We start from the raw sequence: 17,618 nt of genomic DNA on the forward strand, positions 1-17,618 counted from the left end.
GGTGTGGAACAGCTCATGATCCAAAGCATACCACTTCATCTATAAAACATAATGGAGACAGTGTGATGGCTTGGACGTGCATGGCTGCCAGTGGCACTGGGACACTAGTTTTTATCAATGATGTGACAAAGGAAAGAAGGAGCCAAATGAATTCTGAGGTGTTCAGAGACATACTACCTGTTCAAATGCAGCTAAATGCAGTCAAATTGATTGGGAGGTGTTTCATAATTCGTACAGACGGACAATGACCCAAAACATACAGCCAAAGCAAACCAAGAGTTTATTAAAGCAAAGAAGTTGATATATTCTTCAATGGCAAGTCAGTCACCTGATCTAAACCCAATTCATGCATTTCACATTTGAAGACTAAACTGCAGACAGAAAGGCCCACAAACAAACAGCAACTGAAATCTGCTGCAGTAAAGTCCTGGCAGAGCATTAAAAAGAGGAAACCCAGAATCTGGTGATGTCCATGAGTTCAAGACTTTAGGCTGTCATTGCCAGCAAAGTATTAGAAATGAACATTTTAATTTCAGTTTTTTAATTTTTCCAATTACTTTTGAGCCCCTGAAATGAAGTGATTGTGTTAAAAAAGGCTTTAGTTCATTTAAAATTCATTGTGGTAATGTACAGAACCAAAATTAGAAAAAAGTTGTCTCTGCCCAAATATTTATGGACCTAACTGTATATGGCTTCTGGCATTAGATTTAAGATTGGGCGTACATGTAAAGGTCTGTTTGTTAGAAGAGGTCGCCAGTCAAATAGCTCTTTCCCATTTTGGCCCTCCATGTGGGGAAGAACCACAACAAACAGGAGAGTTCCTCACACAATAGATATATGCCTCATTTTAAGGGTAACAATGGAATATTATCCAGAAGCTCTGGCTAGGCAGGAAGCTTTAGGTGCAGTATGATTTTGGGGTAAGGTGGGATATTACCCGGAATCACTGACTGAGAAGGAAGCTCTGGCTGTATTACTAGGGGTTTGGGCAGGGACACCCTGATTTAAACATTTATCTGTCCAGCAAACCCAGCTTTCAATGGATATGCGCTAAAACAGTTTTTTGGGGTTTTTTTTGTCAGAAACATCAGAAACGGTTGCCTTCAGATCAGGCACTTGTGGACAGACTGCCGAGAAATACCTAAATCAGGAAAATGACACTAAACTTAAACCAGAGGAAATCATGTAATAACTTTAAACAAAACTGTATGACCTTTTAATATATTGGCACCACGCATTTAGATAGGTGTGATTCTGTATGGCAATAGTGCCACCAGTTGCTTCCCAATTATATCATGGAACCTGCTGCAGGTAGTAGGCAAGTTGTTGTTGATCTCTGGCTGCCATTGTGATGCTGAGAATTATATTCCATATTGCAATTTCAGGGTTCCAGCCTAATGAAGATGAAATATCTTAGCACCTTCCTTGCTCTTTCACTACCAGGTTGCTCACATAGAAGGCATAACTGAGTAGCAGCCAGAAGAGCTTACTATCTGCTGTTATAGGAGGACATTTGCTGAAATGCAGCACAGCAATGGTATGTCCAACAACTGATAAACAGTAAGACGGTGCTGAGAATGGGACACTCTGGTTGTTACAATGTTCCCATAAACCACAGTTTCAGGAGCTAGTAATACTAAATAATAATAATACAACAGGCTGGTTGTTACTCTGTACCCATAAATTTCCCTTCAGGCAGGAGATGTACATGCTGTCCGTGCTGACTAAGGAACATGCTATGTATGTGAATGCTTAATGTACTGCATGGAACCAAGAATACTTTGGAGCTTAAGCTATTTCCTGATCTTGGCTGGAAACTATAAATCAGCAGCTGCACTGGCTTTGTTCTGAAGATCAATCATTGTGCCAAACTCACATAGAACAGCAAAGATCAGACAGAGGGACATGCATCCACAAACTGCTACTGTCACCTTCTCACCTGCTGCTTCATATCACAATAGACTTTCTCACTGTTTGCCTCCACCTTACGTTTGAACTCTTCCAAGGCAGCATCGGCCTGATGTGCCTGCACCTTCTGTGTCTCCTTTACTTGCATCAGCTTTTCCTCTTTCTCCCTGTCAGAGAAGCAAGACAAGCATCATACTGTGGGCATGGTGTGGTTACCTATGGTTATTGAAATGGGCTACAAAACTATACTGCACTAACCTTTGTCTTATTCTCACTTTGATGCATGTTCAACCTCAGTAACATTATCTCTGTAACTCTTTCCTTTACTGTCTCCTTCCAACAAATCAACCAACCAACAAAACCCACCAATCTCAAACCTCAATAATAATATTCTCTTGCTAACTCTTCCCTTAAAATAACTTTGAATCCCAGTGGAAAAAAAATAAAATAAAATATGGTGTAGATACAAATGATCTCAATTAAAGAGACCCAGGGGTCCAGGGTCTGGCTCTGAGGTGCAGAAGACAGTGTCTAGGTCTGGTTGTGAGGTGCAGAAGACAGAGTCGGCAGACACAGACAAGCCCTATCCTGCTATAGGGGCAAGGGAACACTAGCGTATTTAACTCTATACAATTCTGCCTGGTGAATACTAATGTGTATAGCCATGCACAGGCTGAAACTGTACTTTTAAATGCACGAAGCACTGATTTTTGAGCATTTGCTTCATTAATATTCACCAGGTGGAGAGAAGAGTGCAGTTCTAGTGTGCCCATGCCCTTGGGCAGGCAGCATACACAACCCCCCCCCCCCATTGTGGCCTATGTCTGCAGCATGTCTTAATGACATGCACAATAGGAGGCAGGTAGGAGACACCTACGAGCATCATTTGCCCTTCCTTCATGAATACAGCACTGCCAAACACATGCATTCAGAGATCTGCAACAATTCAAGTTTTGTGGAAGACAGCAGGCAAAGCAGGGTGGAATTGGATCATACCCATTTTTTTAACTTTCTCCCTGCCTGTCACTTTGAAATCACCCTTCCCCTGTTCAACAAACCAAGGTGATAAATATCAACACTCTGCAGCTATAACTGCCCCATCATGTCTGGGAAGGTTGCTGCTAGATGTTGCAACATTGTTGCTGGGAGTTGATTCCGTTCAGCCACAACTTTGTTTTATGCAATATTTGGTGCATGACGAGCCGACCAATATCGGCAGAAGACTTGGATATCAGTCGGGTAGTCGATCAAGCAGGTCTGAAAATTTTGATGAAGTGCCTTTAAAGGTGTCCAAACATCGGTTACTGGTGAATCATCATTAGCATTCTACCTGTAGATCTGATTCAGCTCCAACATGTCAGTATTAAAAAACAATCTTTCCTGTGACCAATGATCATAATTGTAACATCTATGGCCTTTATGCTTGTGTTTTTTTGTTTCTGTTACACCTGGAAAAGCAAAACATACCGTACCTTAAAGCTTTCTTCCACCCTAAGCTTTCTTCCTTGGTAAGAACCTGCCTAATGTTATCTGTATGTTCAGCCAATGATATCAGACCAGTATGTGTTTCTATTTGTGTTCCATGGGGGGGATCTGTAGTCAGAACTACCTGATCAGTATAAGACAAAAGTTGTTAAACATTGTGTAGCTAGCTATATTTTTGTTCCATGGGAGCATAGATATTCAGTTATTTCTCTCAAAAATAGGCCAAAGGTTATTTTATGTGATGCTTTCTAGCTAGAAATATATGACCAGTATGGGACAAAAGTCATTTATTCTATGAATCGATAAGTAGCCAGCAATATCTTCCCAGTACTGGAGAATAGTTCTTTGCCCCAATGGGACCATTTGTAGCCAGCAATACATGCCCAGTATGACCCAAAAGCTCTAGTTCTGCGAGACCTGTACGCCTGGGCTGAGCAGAAATCTATTTGTTAAGGCAGCTGCTTTATTCTCTCTTGTTTACAGAATGTGCAGGATGGTAACGGAGCCAAAGTAAGATCAAAGCCAGAGAAGAAAGGCCCGAAATGTGAAGCTGAAATATTTATTACCTTAAAAACATCATCCCTTGTCCTATCCTGTCCATGGGGAACTTGGCCTTTCCAAGAGCTTCAGAGAATATTCCCTGCTGGATTTAACCATCAGTGGAAAGAAACAGAGCAAGGGAACAATTGGGCCTTGTAAATGCAGCTATTAAGTATGTTGGGAACAGGGCTGTGTGTGGGTGTATGGGATATTAAATGCACATAACGATGGGAAAGTAAAGCCATTCAGGGCCAGAAGAACTAGGGGTAGGTAGGGAGCAATCCGTTTGGGGGCATGATTCTTCTAAATGTTCATCCTACTGAATTTCAATAATAGCCTGAGCACTTTGGCCTGGCTCTGAGTCCATTAACCATTTTCATTTATTAAACTGATATCAGAGTGAAGCTGTCAAAAAGTTGGTTGAGTATCAGCTACCACCCCAAATACTAATAATAATCACACAGGCTTCTGCCTTATTTTTCCATGTACAGTGATGCCTTGCCAATCTTATTATATTGGCATTTTGTCTATTTATTATAGCACAGCACAATTAAAGTGTGTTTATTCCAATACAATACAACTATAATGTATTATTCACACAATAATGTATTATTCACACAATAATGCATTAGAAGGGAAGTATAACTATATTCATTCAATTATATACCATATTTATAACCCAGTGCCCTATACATGTGCTTAAAGGGGGCAGAGAGAGACAGGGAGGTTGGAAAGATAAATACATGTATGTGTTACTGTATCTACAGAGTAACAGACATAAGCATGGTGTTTTTTTTTGCTAAGGAAATTAGCAGTGCAGAGAGAGAGAGAGAATAGGGGGGTTTCTCCAGCAATTGAATCTGTTTAATCAGATAAAGAATGAGCTACAGTTACTTTACATGTATATAACACACTACATGTACAATAGAGACACAGGATTGTAGCCAAGTATTAGATTGCCAGCTCATCAGGACAGGATTAGCGCTACAAAAATGAGCGGTGGCACTGTTACATAGATGAATGATATAGAGCAGTGTAGATAAGGATTCAGTTCTCAGCGATGCAAGCCAGTGAATTCTTGGGCCCTCTGCCTCGTAGGGCTACCCAGTGGTCTCCACCAGATAACTGCCTGCAGAGAAATGAAACAACATCTTGTCCCTCTACATAACTGTCCAGAGGCCAAACAGGGCGGTACATCGCATCATCAAAGGACATTTTGTTTTGACACTATGACTTGTGCAGAGTTCTTCTGTACAACAAAATGAATAGATGATTTTATGGCATCACAAGTAACACGTGCCATCCCTGCCCCGGGGTTCTTGCTCGTGTACAAGGCTTCCCCTGCAGCGGCTTCAGGTTCAGTCCCTCAATGTGTCCATGTGCACAGCAAGTGGAGACAGAGAACATGGGAAGGGATGGGGCTCTCTCTGGGGAGTTAGAAATGGTTTATTTACTAAAGGCCTCCGTGGAATAGAAATGTCTCAGTCACCATTGCACCTGGTGGGTGAAGACAACTGCTGTGCCATGGGAAAGCAAGGATGAGGAGGAATGCTAGACCATGGGGTAACGAGAATGAGGAATGATAGTCCATGGGAAAGCAAGGATGAGGAAGAATGCCTGGTCATGGGAAAGCAAGGATCAGGAGAAAAGCCAGACTAGTGGGAAGTGAGAATGAGGAGTATTGCTGGTCCATAGGAGGATAATGAGAAATGCCCGGCCATGGGGAAGAGAGAATGGGGAGGAATGTCAGCCCACTGCAAAGTTAGGAAGAGGAGAAATGCTGGGCCAGGGGAAAGTGAGGATGAGGAGGAATTCAGGGCCACTGGGAAGTAAGGATAATGAAAAATGTCGGGTCACTGGAAAACAAGGATAAGGAGGAATGCCAGGCCCTGGGGAAGTAAGGAGGAATTACATGCCACAAGGAAGCAAGGATGAGGAGGAATGCCTGGCCATTGAAAAGCGAGTCCACTGGGACTATGCGGATTATGCGGAATACCAGGCCATGGGGAAGCAAGGAAGGATGAGGAGGATGAGGAATGCTGGGAAGTGAGAATGAGAAGCAACACAGGGTCACAAAGAAACAAGTTGTAAAGCGATGCCATGTGAAAACAAGGACAAGAAGGAATGCCAGAGCACTGGGAAATGAGAATGAGGGTAAATGTTAGGCCACAAGAAAGAGAAGATGAGGACCTGAGGAGGTATTCTGAGGTACGGGTAAGCAAGGATGAATGCTGGGCCACTGGGAAGCAAGGGTAAGGAGGAATGCCGGTCCAAGGTAAAGCAAGGATGAGGAGGAATGCAGGGCCATGGCAAAGTAAGGATGAGAAGAAATGCCAGGCCAAGGCAAAGCAAGTATAAGGACGAATGTCGGGCCAAGGGGAAACAAGGATGAGGAAGAATGCCAGGCCAAGGCAAAGCAAGGATAAGGAGGAATGCTGGGCCAAGGGGAAGCAAGAATGATGAGGAATGCCAGGCTAAGGCAAAGCAAGGATGAGGAGGAATGCCAGGCTAAAGGGAAGCAAGGATGAGGAGGAATGCCAGACCAAGGGGAAGCAAGGATGAGGCCATAGGGAAGTGCCTCTCACTGCAGGATGCTAATGAATGGCTCATGAAAAGTCTGAGGCATGTCTGGCCTGTAAAACGGTTTTCCATTATCATTAAATGAAGTGTTAGCACATGTGTACCCCTTCTCACTTATCTGGCATGTACTAATGGTGCAAGGCTATGAATGACACACACAGCCCCTGCCATCAAGCACTACAGAATGTTACTGTGACCCAGGTACTAGGCCATCTCTATGAAGTATCAGAGGGACACCATTTGGCCAGTAAAGAAAAATATTACAATTTATTTACTAGAACCTTGTCTCTGACACTGCCACAACACAAGAGAGCCTCTCCATGTATACCTATACAAATCGCAATATATAATATGTGTGCATTGTTCACAGGCAGATCTGGGCTCGAAGGATATGTCTTGCAGCTGCAGGTAGTGACACTGAATCTCGGGTTTAATTACTATGGCCATCTTTCCCTTAATACTGAGCTGCGCCAAATTTTTACCCAAGCTCCAGGCCTTAAAAACAAAGATGAAACCACACAAAGGGATAGGGGTTGCTGTTTAGTGTTTGGTCTCACAGACTTCATACATGGGCTCGAAGGATATGTCTTGCAGCTGCAGGTAGTGACACTGAATCTCGGGTTTAATTACTATGGCCATCTTTCCCTTAATACTGAGCTGTGCCAAATTTTTACCCAAGCTCCAGGCCTTAAAAACAAAGATGAAACCACACAAAGGGATAGGGGTTGCTGTTTAGTGTTTGGTCTCACAGACTTCATACATAAACTAATGTGGCCCTTAGTAGGGATGCACCGAATCCAGGATTCGTTTCAGGATTAGGCCAGGATGCAGCCTTTTGCAGCAGGATTTGGCCAAATCCTTCTGCCCAGCCCAACCGAATCCGAATTTGCATAAGCAAATTAGGGGCAGGGAGGGAAATCGCATGACTTTTTGATACAAAACAATGAAGTAAAAAAAGTTTTTCCATTCTCACCCCTAATTAGCATATGCAAATTAGGGTTCCGATTCGGTTCGGTATTCGGCTGAATCTTTTGCCAAGGATTCGGGGGTTCGGTTGAATCCAAAATAATGGATTCGGTGCATCACTAGCCCTTAAACTGGCCATAGATGTTGAGATTTTTAAAAGATCAGATCCTCATTGTGAGACCACGATTTTCTCAGAACGATCGTACAATCGTATGAATTGACCATCAACTAAAAAGACCAATTTGCAGGAAAACAAAGAGGAGCTGCCTGCTTGGCCCTGCAAACATAGATAGATTGCACTGGGACCGACAAAGATTTTTTGACCTGGCCAATCAATTTCCTGACAAATGTTGGCCGAAAAATCGTAAGATGTACGATCATTCGAATCCCACGATATTTTCGAAGGATTGGCCGGACTTCCCTAAAATCGGTCGTTCGGCAAGAAGAATTGTCGCGTCTATGGGAGCTTTAGTCTACCTAGTCCAATCCATAGCTGAATAATTTTTCACAGGTGTCCAATAGACTGCTCATGGTACCAGACTGACAGTGCAGAGACACCTTGATTAACACTTGCTTATGTAAGGCAGTAGGAAGCCGCTGGGTGCTAACCCGTATACATATGGGATACATAAAGGAACATTACACAGCTGGTGTAGGAAGCAGAAAGCACCATATTTATCCCCTGATTCTGCCCCTACAGAGATGGGTATCGGCGAGTTCACTGTAGCCAAAAGAATCTCTGTAGTCTCAGAAAGTCTGAGTGCCCCCCCTAGTAAATGGTTTCATATGCTCAAAATGTTGGGAACAGCTGCCAGCTCTTGGGGGAAATGATTCCCGAATGGTTTCAGCCACTTAAAGGCAATGTGGTTCCTGCAGCCCCAGGGCCTGCCCTATACAGCATACCATACTTTCCCAATCAGGGAATAAGGGAGGATGTTGTGCTGGTGGGGATAATATTTCAAATCTAAATGTGGCATCTGATCAAGTTTCTCAAATCATTTCCTGCTTTGTTTATCTTGAGCTTCAGGAATTCCTCCTACTGAGAGGAATGTTTATGCCTTTGCACTGTCATTACCTCGGGTGGCTGGGAGTTATTCCAAGCTCCTCAATTAGCCCCAAAAACGTGGATTGCTCTCATGCTTTGGTTTAAAACAACATCAAGTGTCTCTTATTTTCCTGCGGCATGTTGCCTTGCTGCCTTCACTGCCACCACTTCCCATCATCCTGCCACTCACTAAGCCTCTAAGAACACAGGTCATGATCTGGATGCCCAAATAACACTGGCCAGCAGCACAGAAGGTGTGAAGTGCTAGGGAGGAAAGAGCTGTGACAGTAACGAAACGCTGTAGTGTTTGTCCTCTGCCTGCGTATGACCTCCTCCCCAAATATATCCTCATAGTGTACTGTCTAAGGGAAATATTATGGCACCTCCTACCCATATATATATATATATATATATATAACAAACAAGGGAAAGTTGTGCTCACCACTAGTTTTTAAAAACATTAGGCGGGGGTGCAATGAGGGTGTGACCACAAAATACAATACCATTAAACAATACCTGTTTTGTTTAAAGGGTAAGGCATTTTTCAGTAGCAGTATGCACAAAATGTCTCTGTCTTAAATATATTGATAATGGGTTGAGTGCAGAGGAATCTTGTATTTGTCTATATGTATTTTGTGGTCACACCCTCATTGCACCCCCGCCTAATGTTTTTAAAAACTAGTGGTGAGCACAACTTTCCCTTGTTTGTTATAGTTCTACAAGAGCAGTGACCAGCTCTATGTTGTAGCTCCCACCCCCTCCAACTATAGTCAGGTGATCCCACTGGTGTCTAATAAAAGGGCAGCCAAGTTTGGGAGTTTTACTTTGAAAGCAGCTAGTAAGTTGCAGGTAAAACGTATTCGTCCCTTTTATAAAATGTATAATTAAACCATAGAATTCTTAATGAATCAGATGAAAATTGAGCATAGGACTGGCCAGATATGGGATGACTTTGACGTAGTTGGCCAGCTTAAATATATTGCAATATATGGACAAACAATCCCTGTTTTGTTTAAAGGGTAAGGCATTTTTCAGTAGCAGTATGCACAAAATGTCTCTGTCTTAAATATATTGATAATGGGTTGAGTGCAGAGGAATCTTGTATTTGTCTATATATATATATATATATATATATATATATATATATATATATATATATAACAAACAAGGGAAAGTTGTGCTCACCACTAGTTTTTAAAAACATTAGGCGGGGGTGCAATGAGGGTGTGACCACAAAATACATATAGACAAATACAAGATTCCTCTGCACTCAACCCATTATCAATATATTTAAGACAGAGACATTTTGTGCATACTGCTACTGAAAAATGCCTTACCCTTTAAACAAAACAGGGATTGTTTGTCCATATATTGCAATATATTTAAGATGGCCAACTACGTCAAAGTCATCCCATATCTGGCCAGTCCTATGCTCAATTTTCATCTGATTCATTAAGAATTCTATGGTTTCATTATACATTTTATAAAAGGGACGAATACGTTTTACCTGCAACTTACTAGCTGCTTTCAAAGTAAAACTCCCAAACTTGGCTGCCCTTTTATTAGACACCAGTGGGATCACCTGACTATAGTTGGAGGAGGTAGGAGCTACAACATGGAGCTGGTCACTGCTCTTGTAGAACTATAACAAACAAGGGAAAGTTGTGCTCACCACTAGTTTTTAAAAACATTAGGCGGGGGTGCAATGAGGGTGTGACCACAAAATACATATAGACAAATACAAGATTCCTCTGCACTCAACCCATTATCAATATATTTAAGACTGTCTTAAATATATTGATAATGGGTTGAGTGCAGAGGAATCTTGTATTTGTCTATATATATATATATATATATATATATATATATATATATATATATATATATATATATATCTATATATCTATATATCTATATATCTATATATCTATATATATATATAAAACTATACAGATAAATAATGTTTTGGGCACACAATAAGATATACCCTCATACTGTATAGTCTAATAATAATATGACACCTCCCTCCCATATGTATAAAAACACATATATACAGAGAAGGAGTTTACTGTGCATACTGGCCAAATTTAAAGCAAGAAAGTGACCCAGCCACAGGCTAGAAATGATGGGAGTCAAGTGGTTGGATATGACAATATATGCCTAAGCATCTACTTATGTGGTTGTTAGAAAGTCGAAGGTTCTTTATGCAAACGGAGAGTTGTAGTTCAGGAAAGCTGCTGAGAACTGTTATGGAATGCTATTATTCCATCTATAGACTTGCTCCTGCTGAATTACAGAAGTGCCAGAAACAGTAATGCCCCAAGAACGTGCCTCATCTGCGTGAGTCATAAATTCAGCCCCTCCAGAGAGAAGTGACCAGCTCATATGAAGCAGATGAGGCTGCCAGGTGCCGATCCTCTGGGGGATGTTGCAGGATGATGTTGCCTTTGATGTGTGAGGCACAAACAAGCCTTTGTTCTGAGTCAGCCTAGCATGAATATTCCTCCCCACCTGCCCTGCCAGGAAAAAACATATGAATTGTGCCCAGTTGCCCAGCAGAGGGATATAAATGCTAGCTGCCACTCAGGCCCCTGATTTATAGGAGTCTCACCCAAATGTGACTCACCAGCTTTGATCTGAAAGGATCTGCTAATCTGAACAAATGCCCCTAGCTGCAACCAATGGATCTGTGTCACTGTGTTATACAGATAGCTATAATCTCAGCCATAAAGCAGGGCATGACTACTGCTTGCATTGGGTATTAGATAGGGTCCTGAGTAGTGAAGGGTGAATTTTCCCTTTCGGATTCACTGAAAAATTTGCGCATTTCCCGCGAAAATTCGAGAAATGGCGAAGAATTAGAGAAACGCCTATCACTAGTCCTGAGCTTTAACTGCTGGGACAGCACTGAGCACAACGACTGACACTACAAGTTGTAGTGGCAGGGTCAGTATATGAACATCTTCTTCCATCACCCCTCAGATATGTCTAGGGTTGCCACCTGGCCGGTAAAAATGATGCCAATGTTATTAATAGGAAAAAACGGCAGAACATAGGAAGGCTGGTATTTTTTTCCAGAAAAGGTGGCAACCCTAGATATGTCTCACTAAAGCAGATGGGAGTAGAAAGTGGGCTTTAGATTGCAAGTTCTCTGGCAGAAACCATCTGTGAAATTTCCAGGAGATACAGTGCTCAGTTGCTGATTCCGATCAGAAATCCGTTCATATGAGGATCACAAGATGCAAAGCCCGCATGATCCTATACAGGTGGCCATAAATGGGCTAAAAAAAGCTGTTGACAGACCAAGTCAGCAGCTTATTGGTCAGTGCATGTGGCCCTTTGACGGGCTTCCCCGACCAATATCTGTCTGAAAATCAGCAAGATGTCAATCAGACAGATTTTAATACCCAGTCAGATCAAGGACCACATCAATTTGCTGACTGCTTGCATTCTATTGCATAGTGATCTGATCATTTGGGCCACTCAAGGTGGGCATATCAGGGCAAGATCCTCTGGTTTTGCGAGTGGATCTGCTCATGTATGGCCACCTTAACACTGGCACATTACAAAGAATCAGATCTTGGCCTTTAATGGGCACTTTGGCAACCCATGGCTGTCCCTTCAATCTTTAATCAGTGTGCAAACGTGGGACATCATGGTAGAAAAGCGTGCAAAGAGCCCACACTAGAATTTTGATAGGATTTCAACGAACAGTAATAAGAAAGCAGAGGCAATTTAAACATTTGGAAGCTGGACAAACACAGGCTGCTTAAAACTGCTGACTTTGTCCCTCCATAGTAATGTATGGGGCCCTTTCAACTGAAAATCATCCAGATATCTATTCAGCAGGTTTGAACCCCCGTTGGGCAAAGACTGAATCAGTATGTTTGCTCAGTAGCCCCCCCCCCCCCCATTATGATCTGGCCAATAATAACAAGGGGCGAAGGAGTGAATCATCCAGCTTTGGCACAGCACGTTGATGGCTAAATTAGGTTAAGATTCTGTATTGCCAGTTTACATTGGGAATAAAGAAAATACAGGAATGTGGGCTACATTGGCCATACTTTATTTGGGTTCTGCAAGAAAAATATGCACACTTGGGAAGGCATACTTATAGCTTAACTGCTAGATCGCATGAGAGGGAGACTGGTGTGGCTCTCTAACATACAAACAAGTGTCATTGTGAGAGCTAATCTATCAGTCTGTCATTTAGCAAACACAGCACTTTATCTTGAGATCTTGAGTCACTAAGACCGGCATCCATTTGTTGTGTTACTCTGTCAGCCCCTGTCTCACTTCTTATCTAGTTGCCTTATGTGGCACATATTTACAGTATATGTTGTTTTCCAATCTGATCATGGAATGATCAGATGGCCCTTGGGCCATCTACATGACTAGAAAATTAAGGAGGTCATGCATGTAAATTTATTGGTCCATGTATGGGCCTTCCTGACCAATATCTAGCTGAAAATAGTCCAGATATCCATAAGGTAGGTAATAAAATCCTGATAGATAATAGACTACATTATTGGTCTCCCTAAACCCTCAGTATGATTCAATCATTCAAACCATCCCGACTTGACCCAGTGAGATAGCGGCCAAATCAGGTAAAGCTCCAATATTTGGTGACCTTGACAAATCAGCAGATCTTTTTGAGTATGCCCAGCTTCATAGATACAGTTAATGTGCACATTATCAGCATTTTGGCAGCTGCACAATAGTTAGCTTGGTAGAACGGTAATCACCATTAACCTGTCCATGCACTTCCAAAAACATTCACAGGGCTTGCCTGATCCAAAAGAACATGGGAAGGGCCAAGGCAATAAACTGGTAATTGTAAGCTTTCACTGCCCAAACAATGAGCTGGATATTGAGCTGACAATTGTCTCTTGTCCATTGTTCCTGGTTTCCTTTGGGGTGAGTGATATGGGCAGAAGGAACAATGCAGCCAATCTGTAGCCCACGTGTCTTTGGCACAGATGAAAGGGCTGAACATACAGTATTTATGTTTCTAGATCTAATCAATGTTTGGGTACCTGAGAAAATGCTGCTTTGTACAATACTGCAATCTCTGCCCCCTAATGGCTGCCCTGGGCACCACAGTTTTTTCTTCACACAACCCACAATAAATAATTTACATTTACCATGAGAACTCCCAGATAATGGCAAAGTCTTGATCCTGCTATGGGAAAAAGCTACAATTTTTTTCCTTTTCAGCTATTGTTCAATCTAAGCATTGCCAACTAACCACTAGGGGCGGCTTCCTTGTTGAAACTTTTGTTCTCCGTTTCTGAAATTAGAAACTTTTTAAAGGAACAGTAACACCAAAAAATTAAAGTGTTTTAAAGTAATGAAAATATCATGTACTGTTACCCTGCACTGGTAAAACTGATCTGTTTGCTTCAGAAACACTACTATAGTTCATATAAACAAGCTGCTTTGTAGCAATGGCGGAAATTGAAAAAAGACTATATGGCACAGGTTAAGGGTGGTGGCACACGTTCAGATTCAGGGAGATTAGTCGCCCAGAGACAAATCTCCTTTTCTTCGGGAGACTAATCTCGCCTAAATGCCTTGCCGCCAGCAAGAATGTGAATCGCCAGTGGGATGGCACTCATCGTGCCTCATGAGGCGACTTCTGAAAATGAAGCCACAATCTTACCAGCGGGAAGGCATTTCGGGGAGATTAGTTGCCCGAAGAAGAGGAGATTTGTCGATGGGCGACTAATCTCCCCGAATCTGAATATGTGCCACCACCCTAAATAGTGGTTAATAGATAACATTATTATATTCTACAGAGTTTATCTGGTATCTAACCTGAGCCTTTTCTCCTTTGAATGGCTCCATTAGAACAAAGCAGCATATTTATATATACAAAAGTAGTGTTTCTGAAGCAAACACCAGTGCAGGGCATGCACTTCAGGGAGATTAGTTGCCCGAAGAAGAGTAGATTTGTCGCTGGGTGACTAATCTCCCATTATGTTCACCAATATGTTCTATATAGCTTATCTGCTATCTGCTGTGTAACCTGAGCCTCTTCTCCTTTGAATGGCTGCTCCCATTGCTACACAGCAGCTCATTTATATAAACAATAGCAGTGTTTCTGAAGCAAACACCAGTGCAGGGAAATAATACATTATATTTGTATTACTTTAAAACACTTTAATTGTTTGATGTTACAGCTCCTTTAACCACTCTCCACATTCCCCCACTATTTCCATCGTTCCCTACTGTCTTCATCTTCTCCTCTAGTCTTCATCTTGTCCAACTGTCTACATCTTGTCCTATTATCTTTATATCGGGTTAGGGTTTTTTCTAATGAAGGTTGCTGGGCGCCACTTACTGTAACAGGGCTTCAACCTTCGAGATCTTCCTCTGGGTATTTGATCGCTCCTCCTCCATCTTCTGCTGCAGCTCATGCACCTGTACAAGTGATAAAGTCCCATCAGTAACTCAATGTATATCAGATCCACTATTGCTACAGAGACCTGACACAGTGAATCCACAGCATTAATAAAGCCACACACAGCCAGCTCATACAGGTAGCACCTACTCATCTCCCAGTGCCACAAAAGCCTTCAGCCTCAGGCTGTGTCAATAAAGGACAGTAATTAGATGTGGGGAGCCAGATTATACTACTCATATGAACTCTATTGCACTTAAAGGAACAGTAACACTAAAAAAGGAAACTTGTAAAATAATTAAAATATAATGCACTGTTGCCCTGCATTGGTAAGATGTATGTGTTTGCTTTAGAAAGCCTACAATAGTTTATATAAACAAGCTGTTGTGTAGCCATGGGGGCTACTATTTAAGCTTAAAGGAGAAGTGGCACAGGATACTTAGGCAGATAACATAAGAACTGTAATAGAATACAATGGTATTCTACAGTGTGTATGTGTTAACTGCTATGTACCCAATTCAAAGCTGCAAAGTGAAACCAGCGCTCATCCAGCGCGAGGTATAGGCAAAACAAAAGGGAGCAAGAAATTTATTCTCATATAGTGTAGTAATTTTTTCATAGATGGATTACACCCCTTGTGAAATTAGATTATTTCTAAAAAGGTGCCTCCTCCAGATTATACTATTTGCCGTGCTTAGAATTTACACACTGAGGTGAGACTCATGTGAGAATACTCACGAACGTTTAAACGAAGTTTGGGCGTTTAGAAATATAGTTAGATGTTCATCCCCTCAATTTTCTCCAGGCTCTGTGGCTTGAAAACAATGCGCTGACATAGTGTAAAACCGTCACTTTTTTAATCTCAAAAATATCAATAAAATCACACTCACAATATTGCTGTTAAAATATCGCATTTAAAATAAAAGTCACCAGTCCGCCATCTGTAGGAGTCACTCAGGCAGCCGGTATAGTTGTTACTTGCCGGCGTCTCGACCGCCTCGTGTGTCCCAGTGCGCGTATGGATGACGTCACTGCCCAACGCGTTTCGTCTACCGACTTCCTCAAGGGCTTCAGAGCTGTCAGTGCGCATGTCGCCTTTTGAAGAGGCAGCGGATCCGCTTACGTATTCCTCCCTTCCGCTCCTCTGTCATGTCTGTTTATATGTTGCCATGGCAACATCTTTCCAGCGAAAAAGTCTCTACTACATTGCCACAAAACCTAACTAACTATTCCAATCACGGGGGAAAAATTTTTTTCATATATACACACACACTTTTCTCATTATTAGATGGATTTATCCTTATATCCCCAACCTCTTCAATCTTTACCATAAAAATATCTGAGCAATTTTGACATACACCTAACCTTCGTGGTTAAAATCTTAGAGCATTTGGAATGATTTATAGAGACACTATGTTTCTCATTTCCTTTTTTGATATTATTAATGTGTTCTCTAATCCTATCTCTCAAATTCCTAACTAATAATCATTGTACCACAAAAGAGCAAACACATAAAGAACATACATGGGCTGGTTTTTACCCATGTTCTTTGTGTGTGGCTTGTAAATATGGGAGAAAAAAGAAAAAATTTGTTTCAGAAGTAAATAAAAAGGAATTTGAAATAAAACAGATTATCAGGTGTACAACAAAAAATGTGATCTATTGCCTACAATGCGCATGTGGATTGCAATATGTGGGGAAAACTAATAGGAAATTGAGAGATAGGATTAGAGAACACGTTAATAATATCAAAAAAGGAAATGAGAAACATAGTGTCTCTAAACACTTCAAAGATACCCACGGAATGAATCCTGCTAGCTTACAATATTGGGGGGTGGAAGAAGTGAAAAAGGGATGGAGAGGGGGAGATTTGGTAAAAACCACCCTACAGTGCGAAAGTCGTTGGATTTATAGTTTAGAAACCTTTACGCCTAAAGGACTCAATGTAGATATTAATCTGAGAGCTTTTTTATAACCTAATGAGAATAAGTAACGCATATTGTATGTAATAATCCAATAGCCATAGAAATATATATCTATTGTTTATATAAATCATTCCAAATGCTCTAAGATTTTAACCACGACGGTTAGGTGTATGTCAAAATTGCTCAGATATTTTTATGGTAAAGATTGAAGAGGTTGGGGATATAAGGATAAATCCATCTAATAATGAGAAAAGTGTGTGTGTATATATGAAAAAATTTTTTCCCCCGTGATTGGAATAGTTAGTTAGGTTTTGTGGCAATGTAGTAGAGACTTTTTCGCTGGAAAGATGTTGCCATGGCAACATATAAACAGACATGACAGAGGAGCGGAAGGGAGGAATACGTAAGCGGATCCGCTGCCTCTTCAAAAGGCGACATGCGCACTGACAGCTCTGAAGCCCTTGAGGAAGTCGGTAGACGAAACGCGTCGGGCAGTGACGTCATCCATACGCGCACTGGGACACACGAGGCGGTCGAGACGCCGGCAAGTAACAACTATAGCGGCTGCCTGAGTGACTCCTACGGATGGCGGACTGGTGACTTTTATTTTAAATGCGATATTTTAACAGCAATATTGTGAGTGTGATTTTATTGATATTTTTGAGATTAAAAAAGTGACGGTTTTACACTATGTCAGCGCATTGTTTTCAAGCCACAGAGCCTGGAGAAAATTGAGGGGATGAACATCTAACTATATTTCTAAACG

The 17,618-nt window shown here is 41.6% G+C and overlaps 1 protein-coding gene across 4 annotated transcripts in view; it reads right to left on the reverse strand.

Annotated features, from left to right (window-relative positions):
- Positions 1-17,618, reverse strand: part of LOC108701206 (centrosomal protein of 112 kDa-like) — a 125,716-nt gene that overhangs the window by 55,826 nt on the left and 52,272 nt on the right. For all 4 annotated transcript variants that reach the window (XM_018235520.2, XM_041576925.1, XM_018235517.2 and 1 more), the window contains 2 exons: positions 14,868-14,947; positions 1,940-2,075 (listed from right to left, as the gene is read on the reverse strand). In XM_018235520.2, the coding sequence (XP_018091009.1) occupies positions 1,940-2,075; positions 14,868-14,947 (216 nt within the window). The remainder of the gene's footprint in view (positions 1-1,939; positions 2,076-14,867; positions 14,948-17,618) is intronic.

The sequence above is a fragment of the Xenopus laevis genome, chromosome 9_10L, assembly GCF_017654675.1.
Source record: "Xenopus laevis strain J_2021 chromosome 9_10L, Xenopus_laevis_v10.1, whole genome shotgun sequence".
NCBI classification, from domain to species: domain Eukaryota; kingdom Metazoa; phylum Chordata; class Amphibia; order Anura; family Pipidae; genus Xenopus; species Xenopus laevis.